General features: G+C 43.3%; 1 protein-coding gene and 1 non-coding gene across 2 annotated transcripts in view; both read left to right on the forward strand.

Moving 5' to 3' along the window:
* EPB41L4B (erythrocyte membrane protein band 4.1 like 4B) overlaps positions 1–27,080 on the forward strand; it is a 119,082-nt gene that overhangs the window by 43,371 nt on the left and 48,631 nt on the right. Inside the window, exons 4-16 of the mRNA XM_011364986.1 lie at positions 1,839–1,881; positions 2,751–2,829; positions 4,720–4,764; positions 6,591–6,643; positions 9,835–9,955; positions 11,048–11,135; positions 11,299–11,387; positions 11,685–11,754; positions 11,852–12,021; positions 14,037–14,146; positions 16,429–16,459; positions 19,787–19,820; positions 23,892–23,956. Coding sequence (XP_011363288.1) covers positions 1,839–1,881; positions 2,751–2,829; positions 4,720–4,764; positions 6,591–6,643; positions 9,835–9,955; positions 11,048–11,135; positions 11,299–11,387; positions 11,685–11,754; positions 11,852–12,021; positions 14,037–14,146; positions 16,429–16,459; positions 19,787–19,820; positions 23,892–23,956 — 998 coding nt within the window. The remainder of the gene's footprint in view (positions 1–1,838; positions 1,882–2,750; positions 2,830–4,719; positions 4,765–6,590; positions 6,644–9,834; positions 9,956–11,047; positions 11,136–11,298; positions 11,388–11,684; positions 11,755–11,851; positions 12,022–14,036; positions 14,147–16,428; positions 16,460–19,786; positions 19,821–23,891; positions 23,957–27,080) is intronic.
* Positions 22,312–22,430, forward strand: LOC111742900. The gene has a single exon (XR_002781528.1). It is a non-coding gene; the product is annotated as a 5S ribosomal RNA (ribosomal RNA).

The following is a 27,080-nucleotide window of genomic DNA, read 5'->3' on the forward strand; positions in this document are numbered from 1 at the left end:
CCAGCATTTTCAGCCTGGTCGAGAGCAGCAGTGAGACCTAATTCTAATGAGACAAATTGATGATCAAAAACTGCCTAATAGGCAAACGATGAGTGAATGAATAAATGGAAGTGCTAACCTTGCCCACCCCTATGAAAATAATATTCTCATTAAGAGTAAAAAATTAGGCAGCAAAGTAAAAAAGAAAAAAGTAAACAGTAAAAGCGAATATCCAAAAATAACCTCTCTAAATCCTTTTGTACATATCTTGTTGGAAAATAATAATTTTGTATAAAGGGGATCCTACCTGATTTTTTTTTTTTTCCCATCTGAATTGTATTGTGGCTCTCTTGCCACATCAATAAATATAGGCCCACATCAATTTTAAAGGCTGAATAGTATTTCATGATATGGATGAGCCATTTTTTGATCTGTCTTTGTCGATGGGGATTTAGGTCATTTCTAATTCAAAGCTATTATCAGAGAAAGCATCCCATACATGCGTACATGCTGAGATATGCATCCAGCTGTGGTGATCTACTTCTCTTATGACACAGCTGCTTAGCCAGGGAGCGGTGATGACAAAAGCCCACGTTCTCCCACTGCACAGCTCACAGCTTATTGTATTATACATCATCTGTTACTTGCTTTGTATTTCCTTATCCCCCTCCACCCACGCAGTAATAATGGGCTCTATGGTGAGGGGTAAAGTACACTGTACTAATTTAGTCCTGTCCTTTCTCATTGTTAGAATGTGCCGAGTTTGGATTGCCTCTGAGAGTATATTGACAGTCAGCAGAATGGCCTCTGATTCTGAACAGCTAGTGAGAAACCCACTCAGGCTGTGTCGTCCCAGCCGTTACTCTAACAGTGAAGTTCCAACATGTATCCAATTTACGTGAAGTGATGGCGAAAGTTCCTAATTGCCTCATTTTTAAAAAAATTATACTGAGCATCTGTTTATTTCTCAAGAATCTAATAAGGGCCCACTGGGTGCCATGCTCTACGCTCAGCACAGGAAACACGGAAATGATGACGGGCACCAAAGACCCAGTCCTCCGGGGCTGAGGTTCACACGGAAGGGCTCACAGTGTAATGATCCTAAGTGCCCTTTTCCGTAGAAGTGAAGCTGCCGAGGCTCATCAGGACTGTAGCATCAACAACTTTGACATTATAGAGAAACTTTCTCGTATGAGGGAAATGGTTTTATGATTTCCTTGGATGGATAAGACTGAAGTGTTTTTGTTTTTGTTTTTTTCCTGATGAAAACTAGAGGAAGTTGACTTGCCCTCGTTGATCAGAGCAAAAATGTCTCAGGCAAACCCCTGCCTGTCTTTTCATCTTCAGTGTGGGTCATTTTCCTGGCCAAAGAACAGGGGTCATGAGTTTCAGTTTTATAAGTTTAGAGTTTGGGGCAACAGAACTACGAAACCAGTGTGTGATCATTGTGGCTCATAGTCTTTACTAGACTAATACAGACGTGGAATAATTGGAGAAGACTGATTATGACTTGAGAAACTCAGAAGAGGCAATGGTGGCTCCACTGACTAGAAGGGACTTTACGGACCAATTACTTAAAGGGTTTTAAGTTCTTTCAGGCTCCTCTTTAAAAGCTTATCGAAGCTATGGGCCCTCTCCCCAAAAGAAAATGCACTTACGTGCATAAGCACAGATTTTTTTTATATATATATATAGATCATCTCGAGCAGTTTGCAGATTCCCCAGCCTAATAACTCATGATCTGGTCTCATATCTAGTTTTATAGGTAGAGTTCTTGGGGTTTATGGAGGAGGATAACTCTGAGGTCTGTATATTCTTGCTGATAAAATATTCTTAAAGAAGCATTTTCTTTCTTTCAGCACTGGCTGGATCATTCCAAACCCATAAAAAAACAGATGAAAAGTAAGTAAGCAGAATTTAGCCTGCTCATTTATTTCTTTTATCGGAAAGTAAACTCCTTTGCCAATGTTTTGAGGTGTTCGTTTTTCATTACTACTTAGTAGCATTTTTTAAATAGAGTCAATTTTAAGTGGATGATTTTTAATTTCTTAAGGCTGGCCAAGTGTCAGAGTTTAAAATTTGAACAAGAGTTTTTAGTAGATGTTAAAAAACAGACTATGCTCTCATTTGAAATCAGACACACCTGCCAATGAGAACTGATTAATCCGCTATTCAGAAACATGGCTTTATACTTATTACATTCACTTTCTAATGAATAATAAAGTGGACTCAGAGAATGGGGGAGCAGGAGGGATCTTTGACAGTTGGGTCCAGCTCTGATTTTATAGGTATAGTAAACCACGTTCCTTCACTGTGCATGTGTGTGTGTGTGGTGGGGGCGGGGGGGGGGATAATTTAAAAAAATGTAACACTTTAAGGTATTTTTACTGTGTATTTAGATTACAGAACACTTGGCTATTTATGTGTCATTTTCCTTTAGCTCTCTTAGTATTTTGTAAAAAGTTAGTAACAGTTTGGAGCACCATGGCAATCAGAGGTAAAAGTAAAATGTCAGCTCTTAGTAATTCATCTGGATGATTATGGTTTTCTTCCAGATTGAGATTGTTAGCGAAGCCATCTTTGCCAACACAACCCATTTTAGTTTTCCAAACTAGGATTGAAAATAACTTGCTAGCTTTGTATGAGCTGTTGCGCCCTCCCGTTGTCGTGGTGAATGTGATAATAGGTTTAACGTGTTTTTCCTTTTGTCCATTCTGTGATCTTCAAAATTGGGGAAAAACATCTTCAACTTTCCATCTCCAAATGTTTAGTTGGACCTGCTTATGCTTTGCACTTTCGAGTTAAATATTATTCTTCAGAACCGAACAACCTTCGTGAAGAGTTTACAAGGTAAGACAAAATGCAAAACAAGATATCCCCCCGCCCCCCCGCCCCGTAACACTTGCCTGACTTATAATTTGGGTCTTCTAAATTGTGAGTGTGTCTCCCTTTTCATCTGCTGTCTTTATGTTCTGAGCAAGAGTCGTTAGCACTTTGCCTGTGCTTCTCTTTATATTCTTTTGAAAGTCTATGCTTTGCTTAATTTGATCTTTCTCTTAGTGAATCAGAATGAAAAAAATTTTTTCGTCACATTTCTGTTTGGTTGGACCTTGGGTGGTCTGGTTAGTTGTTCTATGGTACTTTTATTTTTGTCTCATATACAAAAGGGGAAGGCAGGTTTTGGAAGAGCATTTCTCAGTCCGAAATTGCTATCTTATTGTTTTAAGAGACTGCAAAATATTCCCGTGATTGTTACAATATCAAAGTTGTTAGACTCTACGTTATCTTTCAGCCCTACTGAATTTCTTTTGATTGTGTGCCGATATCTATCAGACTTCAGAAGCAGTGTTGAAGCAAGAGAGACTTAAAAACCATTTTAAGTGAGGAGTTTCCCTCCAGTCACCCTTTTATCAGTGAGATTCTCTGCCCAGCCCTGCCTGATGTCCGCAGGACCTCCTTGTCATTGTCTGTTTGATGGATAGTAGTGGTGACATGTAAGCTGCTGGGCGGTCCATGGAGGTGACCACTAGCTTGGAGATGACTGCCTAAATAACACTTTAAAGACTGCTTATCCTCCTTCCCTCCACTGGGCTTCTGTAGGAATTGGAAGTTCTGGCCATGTCAGTACTGTGTCCTCCTTCATGGGAGTCCTCAGTTTAGTGGTGGTTAAGTCCCTGTCGCAGGCAGGAACATTCTGGAATATACCAGGATCTTCAGCCCCCTCCTTTAATTTCTGGGTCACCCACATCCTCCTATATCCATTCCACAGAGAGTGACTGTCTGCATTATTTTCAAAGTTCAAACAAATTCAATTATCCTAGTGTTCCCCTTCAGAGTCCTTTATGAAACATGCCGCTGCTCGCTGTCATCAAAGCCAGTGATTCTTAACCAGGGTGGTGTGAATCAGAAACACCTGGGAAGCTTTTTGAACAAATCAGATTCCTGGGGACCACTCTTATGTGTGAGATTCTGATTCAGTAGGTGTGGAGTGTGACGTGGGCAGCTTTGGTTTTTGCAAAGCACTGTAAGCGGTTCTGATGCCCACATCCACCTGGTTAAAAAAAAAAAAAAATCACTTATTTATACCAAGATGATTTTTTTTTTTTTTTTTTTTTTTACCAAAGTGAACCACACTTGTGTTATTTGCTGCCTTCTTCCCCCATTACCCCTGTAGCCACCAGCTGCAGTCCAATTCCGGGATTTGTGTGTGTATGTGCTTGCACATGTACAGTTTTTTTAGAAAGAGTCTGTGGTTAAACTGCATCAGAAAAAAAAAAAAAAGTGGTAATTAAGCTGTTGCTAACTACAATCAGCTATAAACTCTGCAACCTTTCTGGACTCCCTGGTGGGGCTGGCTAGCCAGGTCCCGTGGCTGCACCTGCCCCGTCCAGTCGGACACATTGCATGCCTGCGTGTGATGTGTGAGCGCCGTGTGCTGTGCTTGTTCTCTTCTGGAGCAGTGAGGGGGCTGTGGAGGCCATTACTGGACTGTGCTGTGTTCCATGTTCCATCCTCCAAGTATCTTGCAAGTTCCGTACATACACTCACCTTCCTAGCTAGGTTCTGGGACACCTTCCCAGAGATTCAGGAGGAGATGCTTCCACCAAAGTTCTCATTTGCGTTGGACTCCCTTCTTACAATTCTGGGCTGCGTGTGGGGCGGGGTTCATGATGGGAAGATGGGGATTGGAAGTGGCTGGAAAAGAGTTACCCTCTGTTGACTTTTGTATATGTTTGTCAGGTACCTGTTTGTTTTACAACTCAGGCATGACATTCTTTCAGGAAAGTAAGTACGTTTTTGTTCTCTTAACTGGGAATAATCATAGTATATTTCTAAGTAATTCAGTGTTTTGTTTTTTAACTCTCTTACCCTTGTTCCCTTTTCAAAATTTAAAAAAAAAAAAAAAAACACCAGGCATTGTGAAGTGAGTCTAATACTTGTATCACTGTCATCATCATCTTATTTTAAATGATTACTATATGGCTTGAAGCATTTCCAAGAGCATTTAATATCTTAAGCGATGTGTATTTGGGAATAATTCTCTCCTTGATCACATCACTGCCCCATTCATAATGGCTTTTGTTGTTTTTGCAAGCAAGATACGTTATTAGTATGTATACACTTACAAGTATTTGAATAGTCAGAATGTCTCATTCATTCACCATCTGCATTTAAGTAATGTAAAAAGGTTATGTTCTGATTCTGATAGAAAGAGGTTCAGACATCTCATCTCATTTCCTTTGCTCCAATTAAAAGTGGTTTTTAAATACTAGGCCTTTGGCTACACAATGATTGTCGAGCACAAGAAGCATTGGCACTAAAGTGGTTGATTTCACATGTAATATTAATGTATTTTAAAGATATGAAATTTAACAGTCATAGCTTTTACAGTTGTATCATTTTTCAGCATATGTATTGACTATTTTACATGAAAAACTAGACTGAATCTAAAAAGCAATACCATATATTGAAAAGAATACATTTTGTTTTTGAATATAATCTGAAGGAAATTTAAAATGTGATTTCCAAATTTGCTGTCTCTCAATAGAATATGTGCTATAAAAATCTTAGTGGAAGGTATACCATAGAGCAAGTAGATTGTACAGTGGATACATTTGCCTTATTCAACCATGCAGTACAGATCTTTGACCGATGTGTGTATTATGAATGTGTGTATTTTTATCTCTCCCCACCCCTTTCACCATACTGTGCTCCTCATATTAAAGGCTTCTTAACTCTAGTAAATGTCTTCGGTTTGGAAAAATATTAATAGCAGCATCTTGCATCTGTATAGTGCTTGGCAGTTTACGGGCACTTTAGCCTGATGTACTAACTTCAAAGCAGAATGGTGTTCTGGTCTCAGCACTGCCTCCTGCCAGCTGGATGACCTTGGGCAAGACCCTTGAACACTCAGTTCCTCCTCTCTAAAGGGGGTTGGGGGAGCGCTGGAGACACTCATCCTAAGGTTTTGCAAACTCCATGCATTGACCAAATTGGATGATATGTATGAAAAGGCTTTGAAAACTATGAAGTACTATAACAATGTATGTCATTAGTATTTTTCTAACAAAATTTGTAATATTAAGTATGAGTGAGATCCTGATTTGTAGTAGTTATAATACACTTCTATGGCTGTGCCTCAGGTATACTTATTAGAATGCTTGAGTATATCCAGCTGTCCTGGTAATGTTAGATATTGTGTCTGTTCATTTTTATATTATGACCTCATTTCAAAAAAGATTTAAGGCATCTTGAAAAGACCCATGTACTATATAAGATGAAATAAGTTTAAAAATAATGCAAAGAGAAGGCTTTTCATTCTATTTCCCAAACTTCCCCATTTTTGTGAAATTTGGTAAAATTGCTCACAGGGTTAATAGAAATTCTACCTAGATTGGGTTATTGTACCATAAGATGAGAACTGACTTTGGGATTATGTAGTGTAAGCCAATTTGTTTGCATTCTTTAATGTGGGCAGCAAAAATAGAAACCACCAAGAAAATAATTATCTATCACTACCTTTTGAAAAATGACTTTAATGACATTTTGTATGGTTATTGGTATTAAGGTTCATATATAAAATTAATTTTTCTTTTTTTTTTTTTTTCAAGATTGAAATGCCCATATGAAACAGCTGTGGAATTAGCTGCTCTCTGTCTACAAGGTACATTATTCTTTAGTGGTAATTAGCGTTTTAATGTTATTGCTTTCATTTCAACAAATGAATGACTGCTGGGTACCAGGAACAGTGCTCTACTTTGGGGATATGGATGAATATAATATGGTCTCCATCCTCAAATGACTTGCAGTCCCGCGAGGACTACATGGCAGCACCACATACTCTGGATGTGCAGAGTACAGTGAAGATCCTTCAGGAATAGAGACCCATGGACAGCTAGGAAGAGAAAGGCCTGTGGGGGGATAAGTAGATGAAAAGAATCAAAGGAACCAAGGTACAAAGTATGTGCAGAGAGGTACCAGCGGTTGAGTGGTGTTGGAAGGTGAGGTTCAAGAAGCTGGATAGGTGGCAACCTTGGACCCCATTTAAAGAGCATGGATTTCATGCTGTCAGCAATGGTGCCTTTGAAGTCTCTTAAGAGGTAGGCAGGCCTGGTCAGAAGCGCTTTTAAGAAAGGCTCCACTGGCTGTGATGGGGAGAAGGGACTAGAGCAAGACCAAGATTGTGGCTAGGGGTGCAGTGAGGAGCCATTGCTGTAATAAAAAGAAACTGACTAGGGCTGGGAGTTACACACACCCCAAAAAACAGCATTGGTGGTATAAGGAGGTATAATGATCATTAGACTTAAGACTTCAGAGAGGAGTCAGAGGTGACTTGTGGGCTGCTAACAAGAATAAGTGACAGAATGGATAGAAGAGTTGGGAGACATCTTTGTACGGTCCATTAACTGAGCGGTAGCTTTTTGAGTATGCACATCTGCCTCCATGAGAGGTCAGGCCAGAAGCATTGACGGGGGATCATCAGCATGTGGGTGGGAATCGGATGGCGAGGGGTGTGCCTGCATGACTGTCAACGTTGACTGTTCCATCCATATGATGCACTTGTGGAATTTAAAATGCACAAGAAACGTACTTGCCAAAGTCTCCAGCACTAATTAAGAGGATACTAGTATGTAACTGCACATAAAGAATTTCGTCAGTACATCAGATAGACATATGCCGTGAATTCGTTTACCAGGGTGTTCATTGGCTTCCACAGAATAATGAATTATGATATATTCATTCATAATTACTAATGATTTTTGAACACCATAATGAGATTTGGCTTCTCACTTTTGTATTTGCCAGTTTTTGAAAGTTGATATAAGTCTTTTCAAATTATAAAATTAGTACACTCTTATTATAGAATATCAGAACAATAGCACAACAGACAACCAGACAGAAGGAAGTTGCCCACTGTCCTACGAGCCACAGACAACCCAAGTTTCTATGTATGAATTTTGGATGGAGTCTTTAAAGTGTAATTCTATTCAGAGTCATATACAAATTTTTTGTATGATTTTCTACTTGGTATTTTCAGTACACATATTTTCTTATATTTTTACTCACAAAGATGATTTTCAATGACTTCAGGCTACTCCCATTCTCTGATCCTTCCATTCCTTAGTCAGTTTTAGTTCTTATCTTCTAGGGTGGCTTATTATACAGTAGGCGCTCAGTAAGTGAAGAACGAATTGAATGGAGTAGGAGAGGCACCCAAGAACTTTGGTTGAATGGGAAGCCTGCCCGTGAGGTTTGAAGGCACCGGTGGTAGAGGTGATGATATTGTTATCTATAACTGTCTGTGCCAAATACAAAGCTAAGTGCTTCACATTCATATATTGCTAATACAGCAGTCCTTGTGGTGAGTGCCATAAGGATGTGTAATGGCTCAGGGAACTTGGAAATGGACTGTCCACTTTGGCCAGGTACAGATTCCCCCAGCTTGTCAAAGAGCACCCACCCTAGAGTTTCTGAGTCTCATACTACCAGGCAATACATGTTAGGGTATAGTTAATGGGATGAAAGCATCCACGTCAGACCTGGGGCCCCCAATCCAGTGGAGAGGTTTCTTCCTAAGGCCATTGGCACAACATGCCAACCCCTATGTTGTCTTGAATGATTAGAGGACAAGGCTACCCAGGTTACCATATCACACCCCGCGTGATGAAGGCATTATCACACTCATAAATTCCAGCTGTAGTAGAGCCATATGTTTTGCCCCAGAGCCAAAGCAGACAAGAATATCCACTGTCTGTGAGCCCTTCCGGAAGAAATTACCCATTCGAGTTAGAACCACATTAATGTAATTTAAGATGGGGCCCAGCGATGTGTGTGTGTCATAATGAGACCTCCAGGGGACCTTGGTGCACGCTCAAATTTGAAAACCACTGTCATAGATCAGTGCTTTTCAAAGTAATGTGTGCACCAGCCACTTGGGCATCTTAAGAAAAAAGCAGGTTTTGCTTCATGAATTCTGGGGTTGAGCCTGAGATTCTGCATTGTGAGAAGGCTTCTTGGTGACACTGATGCTGCTGATCCGTGGACCCCACCCACCCACCCCCCTTTGTGTAGCAAGGTATTAGAGAGACCTCTGGAGGGTCCCTTTTCATCCTGGGTTCTGCTTCCTGAGCTGCAGAGGTGGGGCAGGGAGAGTAGATTTTCTTATTTGTGTCCTGGAAGGATGGGGGCTCCTGTGTCCTCAGGCCCTCCATTCCGTGGGGGACTTGGCGAGAGCAAGGATGCGCAGTTCATTTGGGGCTTTTTGCTGGGATTGCCCGTGTGGCTGCTCCGCCTTGCTGCATGCCCTGCTCCTTCCCAGGTTCTGCCTGAGTTGCCGCAGTTGCTCCTGCAGCCTTCTCACCCCCTCCCCTCTCCCTCCCTCCCTCTCTCCCTCCCATCGTATTTTCCCCCTGGATTCTGCATGTACTGAATTCTCGATTGGTCCTCTCCAGCACTACAGACCCTGGAGTGCTGCCTGGACCCACCCTTAAAAAGAGCTTTGTTCAATGGATATTTCCGGGCAGGTCCTCAGTCCTTGCAGTTGCCTTTTATTGCACATTCAGGCTCTACCACTTCGTGGGGGAAATACAATCAGGGCCTCCCTGGGTAGGGGAAATAGTCGGGAGAGAGACAGTGATAACTAAGATGATGGTGTTTCGGCCAATGGGAATGATTCTTGGTGATTCTGATGTACGTGTAGGTACAGAGTGGGGGTTAGAGCCTCCTGAAAAGAGGGAGTTATACATGAGGGGTACCTGTGCTTTCTGACCATGCAAAATGCCTTTGGACCTGATTGCAGCGATGACGAAAAGCACTCAATGTCTCCTGTTTTTCTCCCTCTTATGAAACTTGCAGCGGAGCTTGGGGAGTGTGAGCTTCCAGAACACACACCAGAGCTTGTGTCTGAGTTTCGGTTCATTCCAAATCAGACAGAAGCGATGGAATTTGATATCTTCCAGAGATGGAAAGAGTGCAGGTACCTTGATGCTACCCGCTAGCATTCTCATATCTTTATTTGTAATATGTAAGCGTTTGCCAGATTCTTTGACCTACTGTAAAATTGCAGCTCTATCGCCTTACCTCTCTCCTGTGCTTCAGTCCTGTTTTTCCAAAGGCCCTTAGGACGTCTCTCTTTCCAGAGACGTACAGTGAGAACCAAAGCACACTCCTGTTTCTGAATCACAGAGCCTGGTCCTGACTGGCTCGTTGCTGCCTGGGAGCCACTGCTCTCCTGGCCTCCCAAAGAAAGCAGGAGGTGCTGCCTCGATATAGTCCACACACCTGGGTCTCTGTCCATGGTCTGAACTTCCGGAGTAAACCTTTTAGAAATACCATGTTGTCCTCTATAGGGACACTCGTGTTTGAGACCATGTGTTGTGTAGCATTGTATGTTAGGACATGTGGTCGCCACAGCTAAATCCAGCCCTGTCATTTATCCTTTGGCTTTTCCCTCTTTTCCCCCGTAGACACCCCAGTCTAACACTTTTATGCCGGGACTACTGGTGCCGCCTCCACTCACAAGTCTCCCAGACTTTAGCCTCTCGTCCCTCCCAGCCCATCTTCCCCAAAACTCTGCCTGTTCCAAGTCATTCTTGGACCCAGAAACTTAGCACGGTTTCCCGTTGTCCCTCAGTCATTCCGAAGGATGTACGACTTCTTTGAAAATGGAAAGTGACATTAGCGCATTCTTGTATCACATCGAAATAACATAGGAATGTGTGGCTGCAGAGTCATCTTGCTGTACCCCCTGCACACACCACCCCTCTGCAGGCAGCCATTGTTAGCTGTCAGTGGTACATCCGTGCAGCCTTTTTTTTTTTTTTTTTTACATAGACATACCTGCATCTACACGCCGAAAAATTGTTTCCATAAATGTTCGTATTATAAACACAACTCTGCCATCTTTGTTCAATTAAGGGTCTGTTCTGGAGGTCTTTCCGTGTTAATATAAATCGGGGTCCCCCATTCCTTTAATCGCTGCATAAAATCTCTTTGTGTGGCTGTGCCCTTCAGAATGCTATGGGTGTACGAGTTTCAGTTTACATGTATTTCCATTGGTTTTTCTAAGGGGAAAGAGCCCTGCCCAGGCGGAACTCTCCTATCTGAATAAAGCGAAGTGGCTGGAAATGTATGGGGTAGACATGCACGTTGTCAGGGTAAGCACTGTGTGTGTTTAAGTAATTGGGTCTCGCTGTGACTGAACTGAACAGTGTGTAAACATTGCGCAAACAAAGTAACATGGTGAGCAAACTGTTTTGCATTCTGCTCTGTGACGACCTGTTAGAACCTTCTACCGATTGTCACTTCGTTTATTTGTAGGGAAGAGATGGCTGTGAATATTCTCTTGGACTGACCCCGACAGGCATATTAATCTTTGAAGGAGCTAACAAAATAGGCTTATTCTTTTGGTAATTTAGTTTTGTCTAATATTAAAAATGTCTTTTCCTATTTTGTGGTGGAATTATATGTGATGGCTGATTATTGAGGGGTATTTGCAACACCCAGATTCATTTTAAAAACACACCGTTCTCTTGTATTTGTGGGTGTCTGGCACTGGCAATGAAACTTCTGGATATAATCACACTTAAATGAATGAATGATTTCTTTAGCAAATCTAAGCTTTAAAAGTAGAGAGGAATCTGCTGTCTGATGTGTGGCTAGTGTTCCTGCAGATTGTGCCGTTAAAACGTTTTCTCTCCAACCAGGCCTAAAATTACCAAAATGGATTTTAAGAAGAGCAAACTGACACTGGTGGTGGTGGAGGATGACGACCAGGTAAGCCTTGCGCCAGGTTCCCCGCCTTGCTGTGAGTAGCCCTTCGTCGCTGTCGCGAGCGCGCATGTAAGCGGGCGCCCTGTGCTTCGCCGGTCAGGGCCGGGAGCAGGAGCACACGTTCGTCTTCCGGCTGGACAGCGCCAGGACCTGCAAGCACCTCTGGAAGTGCGCCGTGGAGCATCACGCGTTCTTCCGCCTGCGGACGCCGGGAAACAGCAAATCCAATAGGTCCGACTTTATCAGGCTGGGGTCTCGCTTCAGATTCAGGTAGGCGCCGTTTTTCGTGACGCAGTCACGTGTTCCCAAGGAGGAGGGCAGCTGCACTGGTTTTTTTGTTTTTTGGGGCAATGGAGCCGTGGGTCTGTGTCCAGACGTCCCGTCGCTGTTTCTTTCTTAAGATCTGACCTTTAGTCGAGTCACGGAAGCTCTTTTTGGCCTCTGTTCTCCTTGATGAAATAAATGGGCACGATAATAATAAAATTATTAATAGCTGACATTAGACACTAGCCACATGTGGCTATTTAGATTCATTAATATCAAAGACATTTTTAAATGTAGTTTCTTAGTCTCGCTAACCACATTTCAAGTGCCCAGTACACACGAGGCAGGCTGCTGTCATGGTGGCCAGATCAGACAGAACAGAAGCATCGTTGTGGAAAGCTTGACCCACTCCACTGCACTAGAGAGAGCTTTTCGTGTACCATCTCGATCCTCACAGCTGCCTTAAGAAGATAGGTCCTCTGATTGTCCTCATTTGACAGATAAGGAAACTAGGGCCATGGGATTACATAATCTGCCCAAAGTCACAGCCAGTTCATGGTCGAGCCAAGGTTCAAACCCAGGCAGGCTGGGTCTTACATTTTAACCACTATTCTACTGCGTTTCACATGCCAATGTCAAGAAACTTGGTGACATTTAAGAATGAGAGCAGATGTCAACACATGTATGAATGATCCAGGGTAGGCTCAATAAATATTTGGGCCTGAAAATACAGAGAATGTATTCTGATATATTTTTATGTATAATTCTGAGACCATGTCTCTCAAAGTACATGAAAATTCCCTGGTGTTTGTTAAAAATGAAGATTTATGACCTCATCTAAGGCCTTGGTAACTAGAATTTTTGGGTGCCCACATGTGCATGTACGAATAAGGCCCGAGAATGTGCATTTTAAATTCACTCCCAAAGTTGATTTCTGAGGCACGTTTACAGATCTGAGAATAGCTGTTGCAAGATCTAAGCCTTCACACGTTTCATAACCTCTACCCACACATGGCATGTCCTTGAACTCTGTTTAAAATGCCAAAAAAAATCTGCTCATTTCAAATTTATCTACTGTGCAAGGAAATGGCTGTGCACTTGTGTTTCAAGAATTATTTTGTCTGAATGTATTTTTAAATACTGCAAGGGAGGGGAAAAAAAACAAGTCCTTTCTGGGAATCGACTCAGGGTTCTGTGGAGGATGAAGAATGTCAGAACTACAAAGGTTAGCGGAGACATCGCACGGGTATGCTGTCTGCTCTAGTCAGAGTGAGGAGGGAAGGATTGTGTGGGTGGTTGCCAAGGCAGGTTTTTCTGTCCTAGGAGGAAACTCCCCCAGGATTTGGCCCAGACCAGGCTTCCTTCTGCTCCTTGAGGAGAAGCGTAAGAAGGAAGGGGAATTTGGAATTGAGGTTACCCCTTTGAGGCATTTAGGGCAGGTGGCAAGTGGCTCCTTCCATGTGATAAATCATAAGCCGAGTGTGGCTGGAATGAAGCAGTGACAGATCAGACAAAAACAGCGTGCCTCCTGGAAGCTGCAGCTGGGCAGCACGTTGGTTGAAACCCAGAAAGCCTTGGTGAAATAAACAACGTTTCCCTTGGCATAGCAAGGAAAGCCAGGGTTTAGTTAAGTGATCATTGATGACAGATTTTTAAGAGATTTAAATGTGTACATAATGTGTTTTAGGAAAGGTTTTTATATGGGCGAATCAGTGTTCTCTTAGGCACATATTCTAAGTGCTCGAACCTGCTCGGTTTGTGCAGCCAAGTGGCTGGAACCTAAATTGCAGGTTTTATTTGTCCTTTGATGGAAATACCTGCCCCTATGATAACAGCCCGGATTTGGCAAAGGTGATTTTATTCCCAAATGAAAGATGAAATTTCATGTGTGTCTTTACCAAACAAACCACGATAGGTTGAAATTGACATAGGAGCTCTTGGAAATAAAAGTTCGCTTTCAAATATGTATAATGTACTGTTATTCTGATATTAGTAACATGCAAAAAATATTTACTTTCCAGTGGGCGGACGGAATATCAAGCTACCCACGGCGCCCGGTTACGAAGAACCAGCACCTTTGAGAGGAAGCCTAGTAAACGCTATCCATCCCGGAGGCATTCGACATTCAAAGGTTGTGTGTTTTTCATTCGGCCTTAGAATTTTACATTATGGTTTAGTTGGCTTCATCCCCAAGGAGCTTGGTAAAGCAGATTTTGAAGGAACTTCCTACTGTTCTGCTCTGTCATTCCAAACTTTTTATTTTTATTAATTTTTAACATTTATTTTTAATTATAGTTGACATATAATACTATATTAGCTTCAGGTGTACAACATGGCAATTCAGCATTTATATACCTTACAAAGCGATCACTGCCGTATAAGGCTAGTAACAATCTGTCACCATACAGAGTTATTACGATCTTATTGACTATATTTCCTATGCTATACATTACATTCCTATGACTTATAACTGGAAATTTATACCTTTCCCCTTTTCCACCCATCCACCATCCCCTCCCTTCTGGCAACCATCAGTTCTCTGTATCTCTGAGTTTTCCAAAGCCTTTTTTACAAAACCCAAAAACCTGGGGGATGCTTTTGATGTGAATTGGGCCACTTCTGCCATCTGCTGTCCTTAGTCTTTCCCATTGGATATGTTCAATTTCTTCTCCCCCCTTTTCACTTTTCTTCTGTACCTGTTCATTTCTTTTGGACCAGGGACCTCAGGAATATCATAGGCAAACGCATTTCTTACCTATGGAAGATGATACTGTGTCTTAGAGGGAGAAACAGTCCCTTCTTTCTTCCGTCTTACAATTTCAAGCTAGGACATCAGTCTCATGCTAACCAGAATTTTGACCACACACAAGCAGATGTTAAATATCCAGACTCAGGTCCCATGGGCAGTCCAAACACACCCTGCCCTTAAATTTAGCCTGGCCCAGGATGCCTGCCCGCCCACCCGCCTCCCTGGAGCTCTCCGAGCCTTGTCTGTCATTTACTGCAGTGGCCTTACCCGTGCGAGGCCGGTATTCAGTACAGATTCAGTCAGTGAATGAACAGGCCAGGCTCCTTTTTGTTGAAACTCAGCCTCCAGATCCCATCTCCTAGCTCTCCTTTGTCCACACCTGATTTCTTCCCCATTCAGGACACCCAGCTTAGTACTAACTTGTGGGCTCTTTTATAGCAGGACCTCTGCCCTCTCAACTCCCTTCGTCCACTCCTATATATTGTTTACTCATAGTGGCCATTCCATATTTTTTTTTGTATAATACCTATAGCTTACCCCTTCTAGAATCTTCAACCACGTGTTTCCCACACTGTCCCTCTTTTATGAACCAATGGTTCATAGCGATAGCCTGGCAGCCAGAAATTCTCTAAAGTCACTCTTGGCTGCATTAGTGGAGAAAAAAATGCCTGGAGTCCAGGAAATGTGGCCTCATCTTCAAGAAAGACCAAAGGATGAGAGGATGAGGCATGCCCAAAATAGGGTGCCAGATTGGTAAAGGGGGATTGATTGCAAGAACTGGGAGCAACCAAGTGTCGGGGTGGAGATGGTGGGGGGTTAGCACTCTCTCTGTCCCAAGAGCTGTGTTAACTCCCTGACAAGCATTATGCTTTTGTGTGTGGTCCGCTGGGTCAGAGGTGTCCAGAAACACCTCAGTATGAGGAAGAGCTTTAACAGGGCTGTCCAAAGATAGTGCTCTCTCAAAATAGTAGTGGATCCCTAGTCCCTGGAGGTGTGTATAGGCACAAAGGGAACGACCCCTTGGTGTGGCTGCCAGAGGGAGGAGGGGGCATCCTATGGCTTCATCCCGTGTGATAGCTTTAGGGCTCTTCCAGGCTCCAGGTTCTGTGCTTCCCTTTCCCTTTCCTTCCTGGTCTCCATCCTCTTTTCCTCCTTTACTTTACTGACATTTTCTCCAGCCAGAGTTCTGGCATCTTTGTGAGCTTTTAATGGTTTTCTGTGTTGCATCCTTTTTAAAATGAAATGGAGTCTAGATAAATAAGCTCTCTCTCTCTCCATGGCCCCTTCCACAAACTCGCACCCCTGCCCTGGTCAGCAGTGGCTGCCCTGAGCTCCCCAGTGGACTCATGCTTGTATTTCATCTTTATCCCTTTCTGCCTCTCTGTCTCTGTGTTAGGACTGAGAGCAGGGGCTGCGTCTCTCATCTCTGCACCCTAGAGGCCCAGCCTTGGGAACGTGCTCAGTGACCTGCTGCTGAGCGCGAGGGCAGGGTACAGAGGAAAAGCCATTTACTTGTCCTCTAGAAAGCAGAAGTAGCTAAGGTGAAGATTCTGCCTCCTGGAGTTGAGGCTGCGCTTAGAACTGTCTTTCCTGGTCATTGTCATCACATGGTAAAAGTGATAAAGCTCTCTAAGATGTCATTACTCTCTGTTTTTCTTTTAAAGCGAGCAACCCAGTGATAGCAGCTCAGCTCTGGTAAGTGCCCCCAGGCTCTGGGGTACAGCTCTTTTCTCTAATTATTCTATTTACTTTCAATGTTGACTTTTTCTTTAATATAATTAAATTACCAGGTGAGTCTCCCGATTTTTTTTTTTTTTTTTTTCCTCCTGCCTGGCTATACCATCCCCCTGGCTTTCAATAAGTACACAATAGAATGTTCTAAGACGGTTTGTTTTTTTTAGAAAACACAGCTGCCTTGTTTGAGTAGCTCTGTGCTTTATTTATCATAACAGTGGGTGATAAAGGTGATAGGAATGTGTACAGCTCACAGCGCTAATGGCGTTGCAGGCATCGATGCGAAAGAAGGGCCGTGCTCTTGAGCCGAAGCTGTAAGAGCAATGGCAGGATTCGCGTAGTGATGGGCAGCTCTTACAGTCATACGATGTAGAGGGCCTTTATTGAACACCTTTCTTAAAATTCTTGCAGGAAAAAGAACTTGTCACAAGACTAAAACTCAGCACATTTTTTTCTGGGATGTGCCAGATAGTAAATATTTTAGACTTTGCAGGCTGTACAGTCTCTTTTGGTGCTCTGTCGCTGGAGTGCGAAAGCCACCATAGACAATATGTAAACGAAGGAACATGGCTGTGTGCCAAACTCTTGACTCAGAATCGCAGGCAGGCCAGGTTTGGCCCACGGGGAGTGGTCTGAGGCCGCTTCCCTAGTGCAGGTGTTCTGGATCTTTCCTGTACATTGGAATCACCTGGTGAGCTTTGACTCATTCCTCTCAGCCAGGCTATGCCCTAGGCTAAACGACAATCTTTGTGGGTGGGACCCAGGAATCTGTGGTTTCAAAAGCTCCTTGGTGATTCTAGTGTGCAGCCCAGGTGAGAACCACTGTCCTACCCAGCATGTGCCTCTCTTTCTCTCTCTGAAACAACTGCTTTCTCTTGTGAGTTTTGATTTATTAGTTGGACGGCTGTCATGCTAGAGAATCTCTATTTCAACTCTTGCATCTAAGCTCCAGCCTGTGACCAGCAGCCCCGTTTAGTTAGCTTTTCAGTCGTCAGAGGCACAGATCTCGGGCTGCCGGGGAGGGTGGTCTTTGAGATCCGCACAGCTCGGCTGTGCCCTGCACTCTGGACAGTTGGCAGAGCTCGGCATGAGGCGGGGTGGGTAGCTGAAGCCCTGGTTCGTGGTGAGATTGCTGGCCGAGGGATCAGGAGGCCTCCCACCAGGCCGCAGCTTGGCTCTAAGCCAGCTCTGGGACCTGGGCTTTCTCCTTTCTGGGACTCTTTTTTCTCATTGAAAACAAGGAGGTTGAGCTTGATCAGCATTTCTTTTTTCAAACTCATTCAGCCTCTGGTTTTCACCGCCCAGAAGAAACCTGACATAGGGAACAGACAAAAATGGAGCATGTGGGGATGAAGCCGAGTGGGCAGGGAGGGGCCGGGGCCTGCTGCTCATCTGTATCCCCTTCCAGGTAGCCCCAAGGCACCTTCACAGACCCCCATGGTTCTAAAGAACATAACTGGTCCCTTGTATTACACGGCTGGAAACTCAAACTCACGTCTCAGACTGTACCGGCAGTGCCATTCTGCTGGGGGGGACAAGCCTCTGAGTCTTGTGTCTGAGTTGGGTTCTCAGCCTCTAATGACAGGTCCTGCTAAACTGCTGTGTGTGAGCCCACTGGCAGTGGGAGGAGGTTGCAGGGCTCCTGCATGGGTTGGTTTTCGGCCTTCAGGTCTGCCTTATTTCTAGGATCCCGGTAGCAGGTAGTCGCACCTTTCCTCCGCCTGTCAGCATGTCTTGCTTTAATTCTCAGGGGTTTGTGAGTTACAACATTTCTTTGCTTTGCTCTCGAAGGAAGTGGTTGTTTTGTTTGCTTTTCCCTAATAAAATTACATTTTCCACTTAGTGTCTGCTGGAGATTATATGTATCGAGAACCAAAACAAACTAAAAAAAAAAAAATTCTACCAAAAAAAATAAAAACCCAAGTAAATATACCCTTTAGGAACAAATGAGCTAATAACCACTGTTCGCAGCTGTTCAATTGCTCTTTGCAGCCTGTGGGATCCAGGGTGAGTAGGATTGCTATGGGAGCCAGGGATGAAATTGTGCTCTGGGCTGCAGAGGTGATACTAGAAAAATAGCACCTTGCAGAACACTTAACCTTCCTGATGCAATCCAGCCGGAGGTGAACCTGGCCCAGAGCCTGGCCAGATTCATTGCCCTCTCTGAAAACTGGAACACAGAGCCATTCAGACCCCAAGCAAGACTCGTAACAATGATGTGTTTTCCTCTCGTTGTTGGAGAGGTAATAAACCTCGATTTCAAGCACACCACCCTAGCAACGCAGCTCGATGATTGTACTGTGTTTGCGGTTTCTCTGGCAGATGCTCGCTTGTTAATAAATACATTGTGTTTTACACCAATCTTCGTGGTCCATCTCTTTCACCAGAGTTGTTTGATTAAGAGCCCATCAAAGTAGGATCTTGCATGAGGAGCCTGGAACCTTCTTGGCTTAATGGAAACAATATAGGCTCTGGGATGGAGGAGATGTCCATTCCTGTCCTGGCTCTGCCACTGATTAGCTGGCTGACCCCGAGCAGATTTCCTAATGTCTCTGTTAGGCAGCCATTCCTTTATCTGTAAAATGAGGTGGTAACATTTATCGACCTCACAGCCTTGTTGCGTGGATTAAATAATAACAGATGTGAAGTTCCCAGTGCAGAGTCTTATAGGGAATGAATATTCCGAAGCGGTGGCCAGCTCAGGGCAGCGTTGGTGTCGGCTGTGGGACCCATAGTGATGGATGCTCAAAAGTAGGTGGTGGCTTTCCCTCCACTGCTGCCATGGGCAGCTCTGGGGTGGGCCTAAAATTTTTTGGTTTGCCGAGCTGAAAGGACCTCCTTTTTGCCACCAAAACATGACATCACAAACAGGGTTCTGGAATAATATCACTTGTTTCTATTTGTGAGCTCTAAAGTGACAAAGGAAAGTTGCTGTTTGATTCTCCCAGTTATATGTTCGTTTAAGCAGCTAATAACCAAAAAAGAAAGAGTATTTATGAAGGTTCCCGACAGAGTAGGTAGCACTAAGGGTTAGTTTGTGATTGTTAGATGCAGGCAGACCTCATATTATTGCGCGTAGCTTATTGCACTTCACAGATGTTGCATTTTTTTACAAATTGAAGGCAAGATCCTCCACCAGCAAAAAGATATGACTCACTTCCTGATGAGGCTTGCTTTCTTGCCGTGGTCCGGACTTGAACCCACAATATCTCTGACGTATGCCTGTGAATCAGTTATGATGTCGCTTTACAAACTGTTACATTACACTTTTTCTTTTCTTTCCTTTAGCTCTAAAACAAATCCTGAAGTCCATACTTACCAGGTAAGATATTGCTTTTAAAGGTTTTCATGCGATACTTCTTAAAGTTTCTAAACTTTCCATGTTGAGCAGTCATTACGTTTGTAATCAGATTTTAAAGAAATAATACCAATTTTTTTTTTTTTTTTTTTATTTAAGAAAACAGTAAGAAGAGAGTCTTTCCCCCTCCCTCCCCCCAACCCCTGCTTCTTCTTGGTCATATGAGCTGCCTATTTTTCTTAACCTTGCCAACTGACAAGCAGTAGGGACATATGTTTAAGTTTCTGGGTGGTCAAACTCAACTTCCTAGGGGCACTCAAGTGAAGAGGCATTTTGTCAAAGTGCGTTCTAGGCCCAAGGAACACGAGTCCCTTGACGTGTGCCTCCAGGAAATGATGTCTTGGTCACACGTTTGGGATTTGTTGCACCGTGCATTCCGCCTTCTTGGATCTGACACTGTGCCCTTTGCGGTGTCACAAGTGCGGAGAAATCCTGCAACAAAAACACATTTTATTTTTTTAAATCCAGTGTTTCCCAGGATCATTTGATTATTGGACGCCACCACCCACCACCCCCCAATAAAAAAAGCTAACCTCTCTCCTCTCCCCCATCCACACCCCTACCCCCGCTCATTTTTGGTAATATACCCATTAACATCAGTGGAAGAGCAGGTTTCTAGAATCTACTTTGTGAAGCATTGTTCTAGGCCTCTTGCCTGCAGAAGGAGCACAGACAGGTTTCTATGGCTGGTGTCCTCTTTCACAGGATGGCCAACCAGAGCCCTTACGCCCCCGGGCCGCCCACCACTACCTGTGGGTTGCTCTCACTGGCCATTCACAGTCTTCTACAACCTGGCTCCGACTTAAGTTTTCTACACTTATTTCTCACCACTCCTCAACACAACATATATTCAGCTCTCAGGGAATTACGTCATCGTTGCCCCAGAATTTCTTCCCACCATTCTTTTGCCTATACTCGTCTGCCTGGAATTTCTTTGCCTCCTAATCTGTACATTAAGATATCCTTCGGAGCCCTCTCCTCCCCAGAACCTCTTGGATCCCCTTGAATGTAAGTCGCCTGCACCAGTGGTTCTCAACCCTGCTGCACATTAAAACCATCTGGCAAACTTTAAAAAAAAATAACCGGTGCGTGGCCCTCACCCTGGACTGATTGAACCAGAAACCCTGGGAGGTGGGATTTCGATATTAGAGAGCTTCAAAGCTCCAAAGGTGGTTCTCACGAGCAGCCAGGTGGGGGAACCCTGGATTGATGATGTGTCCCTCGCTTCCTAGGTTGTCATTTGTTTGTGCTTAGAGGCAGCATCCACATCTGATGACCTTCTAACTTGGGATCAGCTTTCGTGTCCTAGGTGGGTGTGAATGTCCACCGGACACTGCTCTCCCTGGTTTCTGTGTCCTGTCACCAGTCTGGTTTTGAATGTCACAGTAACAAAGCTACTCCATAACGAGTTCACTTTGGAGCCTTATTCTAACTAGTCTCATTCTTGATCTGCAGATATTAATTCTTTAGATGGGGGAGGGATCCCCATATACATTATCTTTACCAGGTGTCCAAATTATGTTTCAGAAGGTTTTTGTGATATCATCTTCTGTACATGAAATCATATTCCTAATAAGCAAAACCTGAACTTGACTTCTGAGTTTTAGGGAAGAACACATAAAATGTGCTTTGCTCCTGGTAGGGAAAAGGCAGTTTCCCCATCTTCTTCTTTAGATTCTTAAATCTTATTCACGGATTGTTTTTGTTTGTTTGTTTGTTTTTGAGGGATTGTCAGGTGCGAGTGTCTGGAATGTTGAGGGGGAAGGGAAGAGTTGTTCATGGGTGATTTACTGCTTGAAGGAGAGAAAAAAATTAAATGAAGCAAAGCAGTCCCAGCTCAGCACGGTCCCTGCCCTCTCCCCACCAGCCTCCTGGGTGAGCTCGTGCTGCAGGCTCTCTCTGCTCAGAAATGAACATCAAGGCAGTTGTTGAAATCAGATCTACAAAAGCTGTTACGTACATGTCGTTGCTCTCAACATCTTTGGGAATCAGTGGTCCTCTGCACCTTGCCAGTCGGAGAGGTTCTGTGTTGTTCTATCAAGGGTTGGGAGTTAATTAACCAGGAAGAGAACGGCCTGAGAAGTGGCCTGATAGGCATCTGAGTGCTGAGAGAGGAGAGAGGTTTTCAAGAGGGCGGGATGGACTTGCAGCATTTATCTTATTCTGAGCTCAGCAAGGTTAGCCAACTGCAAAGGATGGATTGCTGTGTTCCCAGTGAGGACACTGTTGGCGTTTGGGGAGGGAAAGTTCTTTATCGTTTGGGACTGTTCCTAGAGTCCCAGGATGTTTAGCTTCGCTCTTCCCCTGTCCAATAGTTAAAGGTCATTGTGACAAGTGAAAATGCACATATATATTTTCAGTTGTCCTCAGGGGGACATAATTGCCTTGATTGAGAACCTTCTGGGTTAACATTAAAAAAAAAAACACTCCTTGACAGCTTTAGAGTATCAGTTAAGTCTACGGCCATGCCACCCTGAACAAGCCCAATCCCGTCTGATCTCGGAAGCTAAGCAGGGTCAGGCCTGGTTAGTACTTGGATGGGAGACCACCTAGGAAGACCAGGTGCTGTAGGCATAAAAAATAAGGGATCGTAAGCTGACAAAGTCTTTGCAATCTGTGAGGTCAACCAAGGGTTGCCTCGCCTAAAAAAGTAAAAAATATAAATTAATTAAAAAAAAAAATAGACTGTCAGTTAATTGCCAAAGGAGACCAGGAAAGGTTCAGGAATATCCTTCCTCTGGGTCTTTGTGAATAAGGTGCCCACCCTGATTTGAATCTGATTTGGTTATGTTTGAAGATGGGGAGTACAACAGAAGGTCCATTTCTAGTTGTTCACTTTTGTTGAAGACCCAGTTAGTAGACCTCATTTATGGCCTGGCTGTGTGACTGAAACACCTGAAAGAGTTCAGCTTTGGGCCAATCATTTAAACACTCTGGGTTTCTGTATCCCTTGAGAGAGAGGGGCAAATGTGAAGAGACGGAATCAGGGAGATTCTAAAGCCCTGGTCAGCTCTCAGATTCTACAACTGAGATATTTTCTCCAGATTCCTTTTTCCTGCAGCATGTCCTTTTGGAGGCTGCAGACTTAGCTTGCTGACAGGCGTCTTTGAAGGAGAGAGGCCTCTGGAATACAGAATAGGCAAGGAAGGCATCTCAGGTCCGTGAAAACTGAATGTACAGAATTGCTGATAATTTTCCATAACGGAGAGCGGCCTTCTGCTTATTAACCAAAGCAGCAGGGAAGGACGAAGAGGGGGAAGAAGTAATTAAAAGAGGAGTGGTGGCAAGACCGCGGTAACGTAAATGTCAGAAGGACCCATTTTGCCAGGTAGGAAGTTTAGCCTTGAGAAAAAAGCCCAGTGGCTCCTGGCATCGTCTAGGACCACTGCCCCCTGCAGGCCAGAAGTGGATAGACAGCCTGCTCTCCAGCCAGCCCCATCTCGTTGTCACCCCAGGTCATTTTGTGAGTCACCAGTCTGGATCTATTTTCTCATCTTAAAATGGACAAATCTCTTCCTTCCTTCTGTGTTATCAGGATGATAAGTGCTCTGGATGGTTTCGGATCACAATTTAGAAAACTATTTTTATTGCATAAATAAGGGAGAAAGAAAGTGCTTCCCACAGCCCTTGGGGTCCCTGTCTCCGTGCAGGCGTAACTGTCGCCATGGTTGTCATCATTTTCAGAAGTGACAAAAATTGTTTCTGAAGACATTGCCGACCATTCTCCCTGTCCTTCTGGCAGCTTCCAGTCTGTTCCCTTGGGAGAGATGAATATTACCTGTCCTGGGTGCTCCAGGAGACCCTTGCAATGCTTTCACTTTTCTTCCGAGGACAACCTTCCCAGCGCCCAGCCTTTGTGGCGGGAAATGCGATCATCCTGGGAAACGTTCCCTCCCACCAGCCAGGGTTCAATTATAGCCTTTCCATTCATACCCCCGTGGGCCCCTCGGGTGGATGCCAGTAAGAGACAAAGTGAATGAAGACCATTGAAATCGAAAGGTCATCGAATAATCAGGTTTGGTATTTTCTTTCTAGCCTCAGTATCTTCCCAATATCCACCCCAGCCAGCCCCGGTGGCACCCTCACTCTCCAAATGTAAGGTAAGTGCTTGAGCTCACAGAGCTGTCCTTTCACAAGTTCTCCTTTTCTCCAGAAAAGTTCAAGTTCTACTTAGTCATGAATTTGAGATCCTGCATCAGCAACAACTGTTAAGAGGTGCCTTGTCATGGCAGAGATTAATCATTTGCAAAGCAAAAGAAGCCAGTGGAGAGTCTGGATTTACTAAAGTTATGCTTTATGACATAAAAATGATTTTTTTTTTTTTAAGTCATTCTAACCTCAGATATTTTTGGTTTGGTTTTGTGTTAGAAATGTTACTTAAAATTTATAAGTCATGTTTTCCTGTCCTGGGAATTCATTTACTAAAAAATGTGACTAAAGTTTGGGGATTTTTGTTGTGGGTTTTTTTTAAAGGTTTTTTTTTTTGTTTTTTTTTGTTTTTTTTTTCAGGGATGGGGTGGGAGTTTGCTTTTGGTGGCAGTAGATCTTTCTCTAAACCCAGGGTCAGTAAACTTTTTTCTGAAATGGGCCATATGGTCAATATTTTCGGCTTCAGCGTTGTGGTCTCTGTCACAACTAAACTCTGCCATTGTAATAACTTGAAAGCAGCCACAGACATACATAAATGAATGGGTGTGGCTATGTTCCAATAAAACTTGTTTACGAAAATAAATGGTAAGTGGGATTTAGCCTGAGGGATGTGTTTACTCGCCTCCACCCTGACTTACCACATAACCCTTCCTAAGTAAACTGGCACCTGCCTTGTGTTTATAGTTTATAGGCTTGGAAGTGTTTTAATGCTAGCTTTGAAAAGGCAAATATTCCTTTTAAGATCAGCTTTAATTGGTGTTTATGTGTACAGCTCTTTCAGAAACATAGTTGGTGAATTCAGTTTGCTTAGTTCTTTCTTGGCGAGGTTGCGAGCCTTGCTCTTTGAGAGAGGACAGTGATGGAAATCAGTCTGGTTAGAGCAAGGCAAACGAGAGCACTTGTTTCTTCATAGGTCTTCCCACGTTGGGGGGGCGGGGGCGGATCCTGTAGGACAACAGAGCAGTTTTATCACAAACACTTGATACTCATGTAACTTTTTAAAGCGAGTTAAAGTAGTACAGTAAGAATTCTAAATGTTTCTGTATTGCTGAGGCAGTTTATTTTTCCAGACATGAGAAACAGAAGAGATCTATAGCAATGATGTTTTTATTAACCTTGTTTTTACAAAATGTTATACTTCTTACTGCCTAGTTTGTCACATTAGTTTCCTTCTGAGGCATGCCCTCGCCCAGTATTTCACACCAGGAATTCTGAGGAAGGTTCCTGTCAGGTGGCCCACCTACCTGGCCCTAGTACCATCAATCAATCACCTGAGAGCTTGTGAATGCAGATTCTCGGCTCCACCCCAGACCTATTGGATCAGAATCTCTGGCAGTGGGGCCTAGCATTTTGTGTTAAGAGAAGTGCCGTACGAGATGCCTGCCCCAAGAAAAAGCTTGTTGGTCCAACGCTTTTGGCAAATACTTCATAAGCATTCATAGAGAACATTAGCATAACAGCCCTGAGAGGTCCCCTGGCAAAGGACCCTTTTTACCTTCACCTAGCTTTCCCCAAGCTGACCCGATCATCAGACACCCTTTGAGGGATGACGGCACAACCAGAGACAGAGCTTTCGTCCACTTGGCAGTTAATAGATGACCCACATCTGAATTTAAAAAATAAAGTAGACAATCCATTCATTTCAGTTTGCAGGCCATCCGCATTCACGTGGTTCATGGTTTTCCCTGCCCCTTCCCTTTGTGCTTATGTTGTTTCACTCACATTTCTGAATTTTCTTTCATTCCCCCACTAACCATTCACTCTGCAAACAAAACAGGCCATCCTTTCAGGATGACAGGCCTCACTGGAAAGCGTCGGCCAGTGGAGATGACAGCCATTTCGATTATGTCCACAACCAGAACCAGAAGAACTTAGGAGGAGTGCAGAGTATGATGTATCGAGATAAGCTCATGACCGCGCTTTGAGAGACTGAAGCATCTCACTTCCATTCACCATCACAGTTTCATTACATTCCATGAAAAGTGCCTTGGCATCACACGGATGTGTTTGTAAAAGTGTCTCTAAGGAATAGTTCTGAAAGGTGTTTTCGGTGTCCGTGTACGTGTTTGAAAATAATCACGATAGCTAGTCATAATTTACTGTTGACTGCATTCTCAATAAAATGAAGGTAGGTAAAGGCTCAGGAATCATTCTGATTTTAAAATTAGAGTAAAAGTCTGTGTTTATTGTTATTTCTATATACCTGATATTTCTTTGTTATTTAATGAATGAGACCAAATAAAACCAGAAAAACCTGGGAAGATAGCTCTGCAGAGAAATACCAGGAATATGGGGGACTGGAGATAGCTGGGGTCCAGCCTGTGTCTTTTGTGATTTTAGACAAGGCATTCCCCTTGGTTGGCCTCACTTTCCCCATCTGAAAAGAGTGGGTTGGGCTAAATGTTCATCAAGGTCTTTCCCAACTCTAAAATTCAGTCATTTGTTAAAAATTTAACATTTTTAGGCTGAGAATATAACATTTAAAATATAGGGAAACTGCAATGTCCCCTTCTCTAAGAGAGGTTACCCCCTTCAGAAGCTAAATAAAGTGTATAACTGTTAGATGTTATATAATGCAGGGAGACTTTGAATTTCCAATCTTAAAACAGTTTAGCCACTTTGAATTTTAGAGATCTTGCTAATCATAAATTGCATAGCATTGTTTTGATAGAATTTGCTGCTCGAAGACAAGAATAATGTTTTAATATCTTGATTGGTGCTGCTAATAACTTGCATGATTTCAGACAGCATAATTATGGATATACACTGTCAGAATTTGTAGAATCGGAGGGTTAGTTTTTACCCTGGACTTCACTCTTTTAAAAAGCAACATGCAATCCGAGATGCATTTATGGCTCACGTTAAAGCGTACAAGATTTTAGTAAAGTTGTGCCAAAGCGTTCTGTAGACTTGGATAGGATAAGTGTTGCACAGTCTTTTTGTAGAACCAGAGATTAATATGTTGTCTCTTAGGGTAGAACTCATGCCAAAATATTTATTCTTATCCCACTACCCCCCATTTCAAGCCATGAGTCAAACATTTTTCTCTAGAAAGGCCTGAGATATTTTTATTAA

Source organism: Pteropus vampyrus, unplaced genomic scaffold (assembly GCF_000151845.1).
Source record: "Pteropus vampyrus isolate Shadow unplaced genomic scaffold, Pvam_2.0 Scaffold103, whole genome shotgun sequence".
Classification (NCBI taxonomy): domain Eukaryota; kingdom Metazoa; phylum Chordata; class Mammalia; order Chiroptera; family Pteropodidae; genus Pteropus; species Pteropus vampyrus.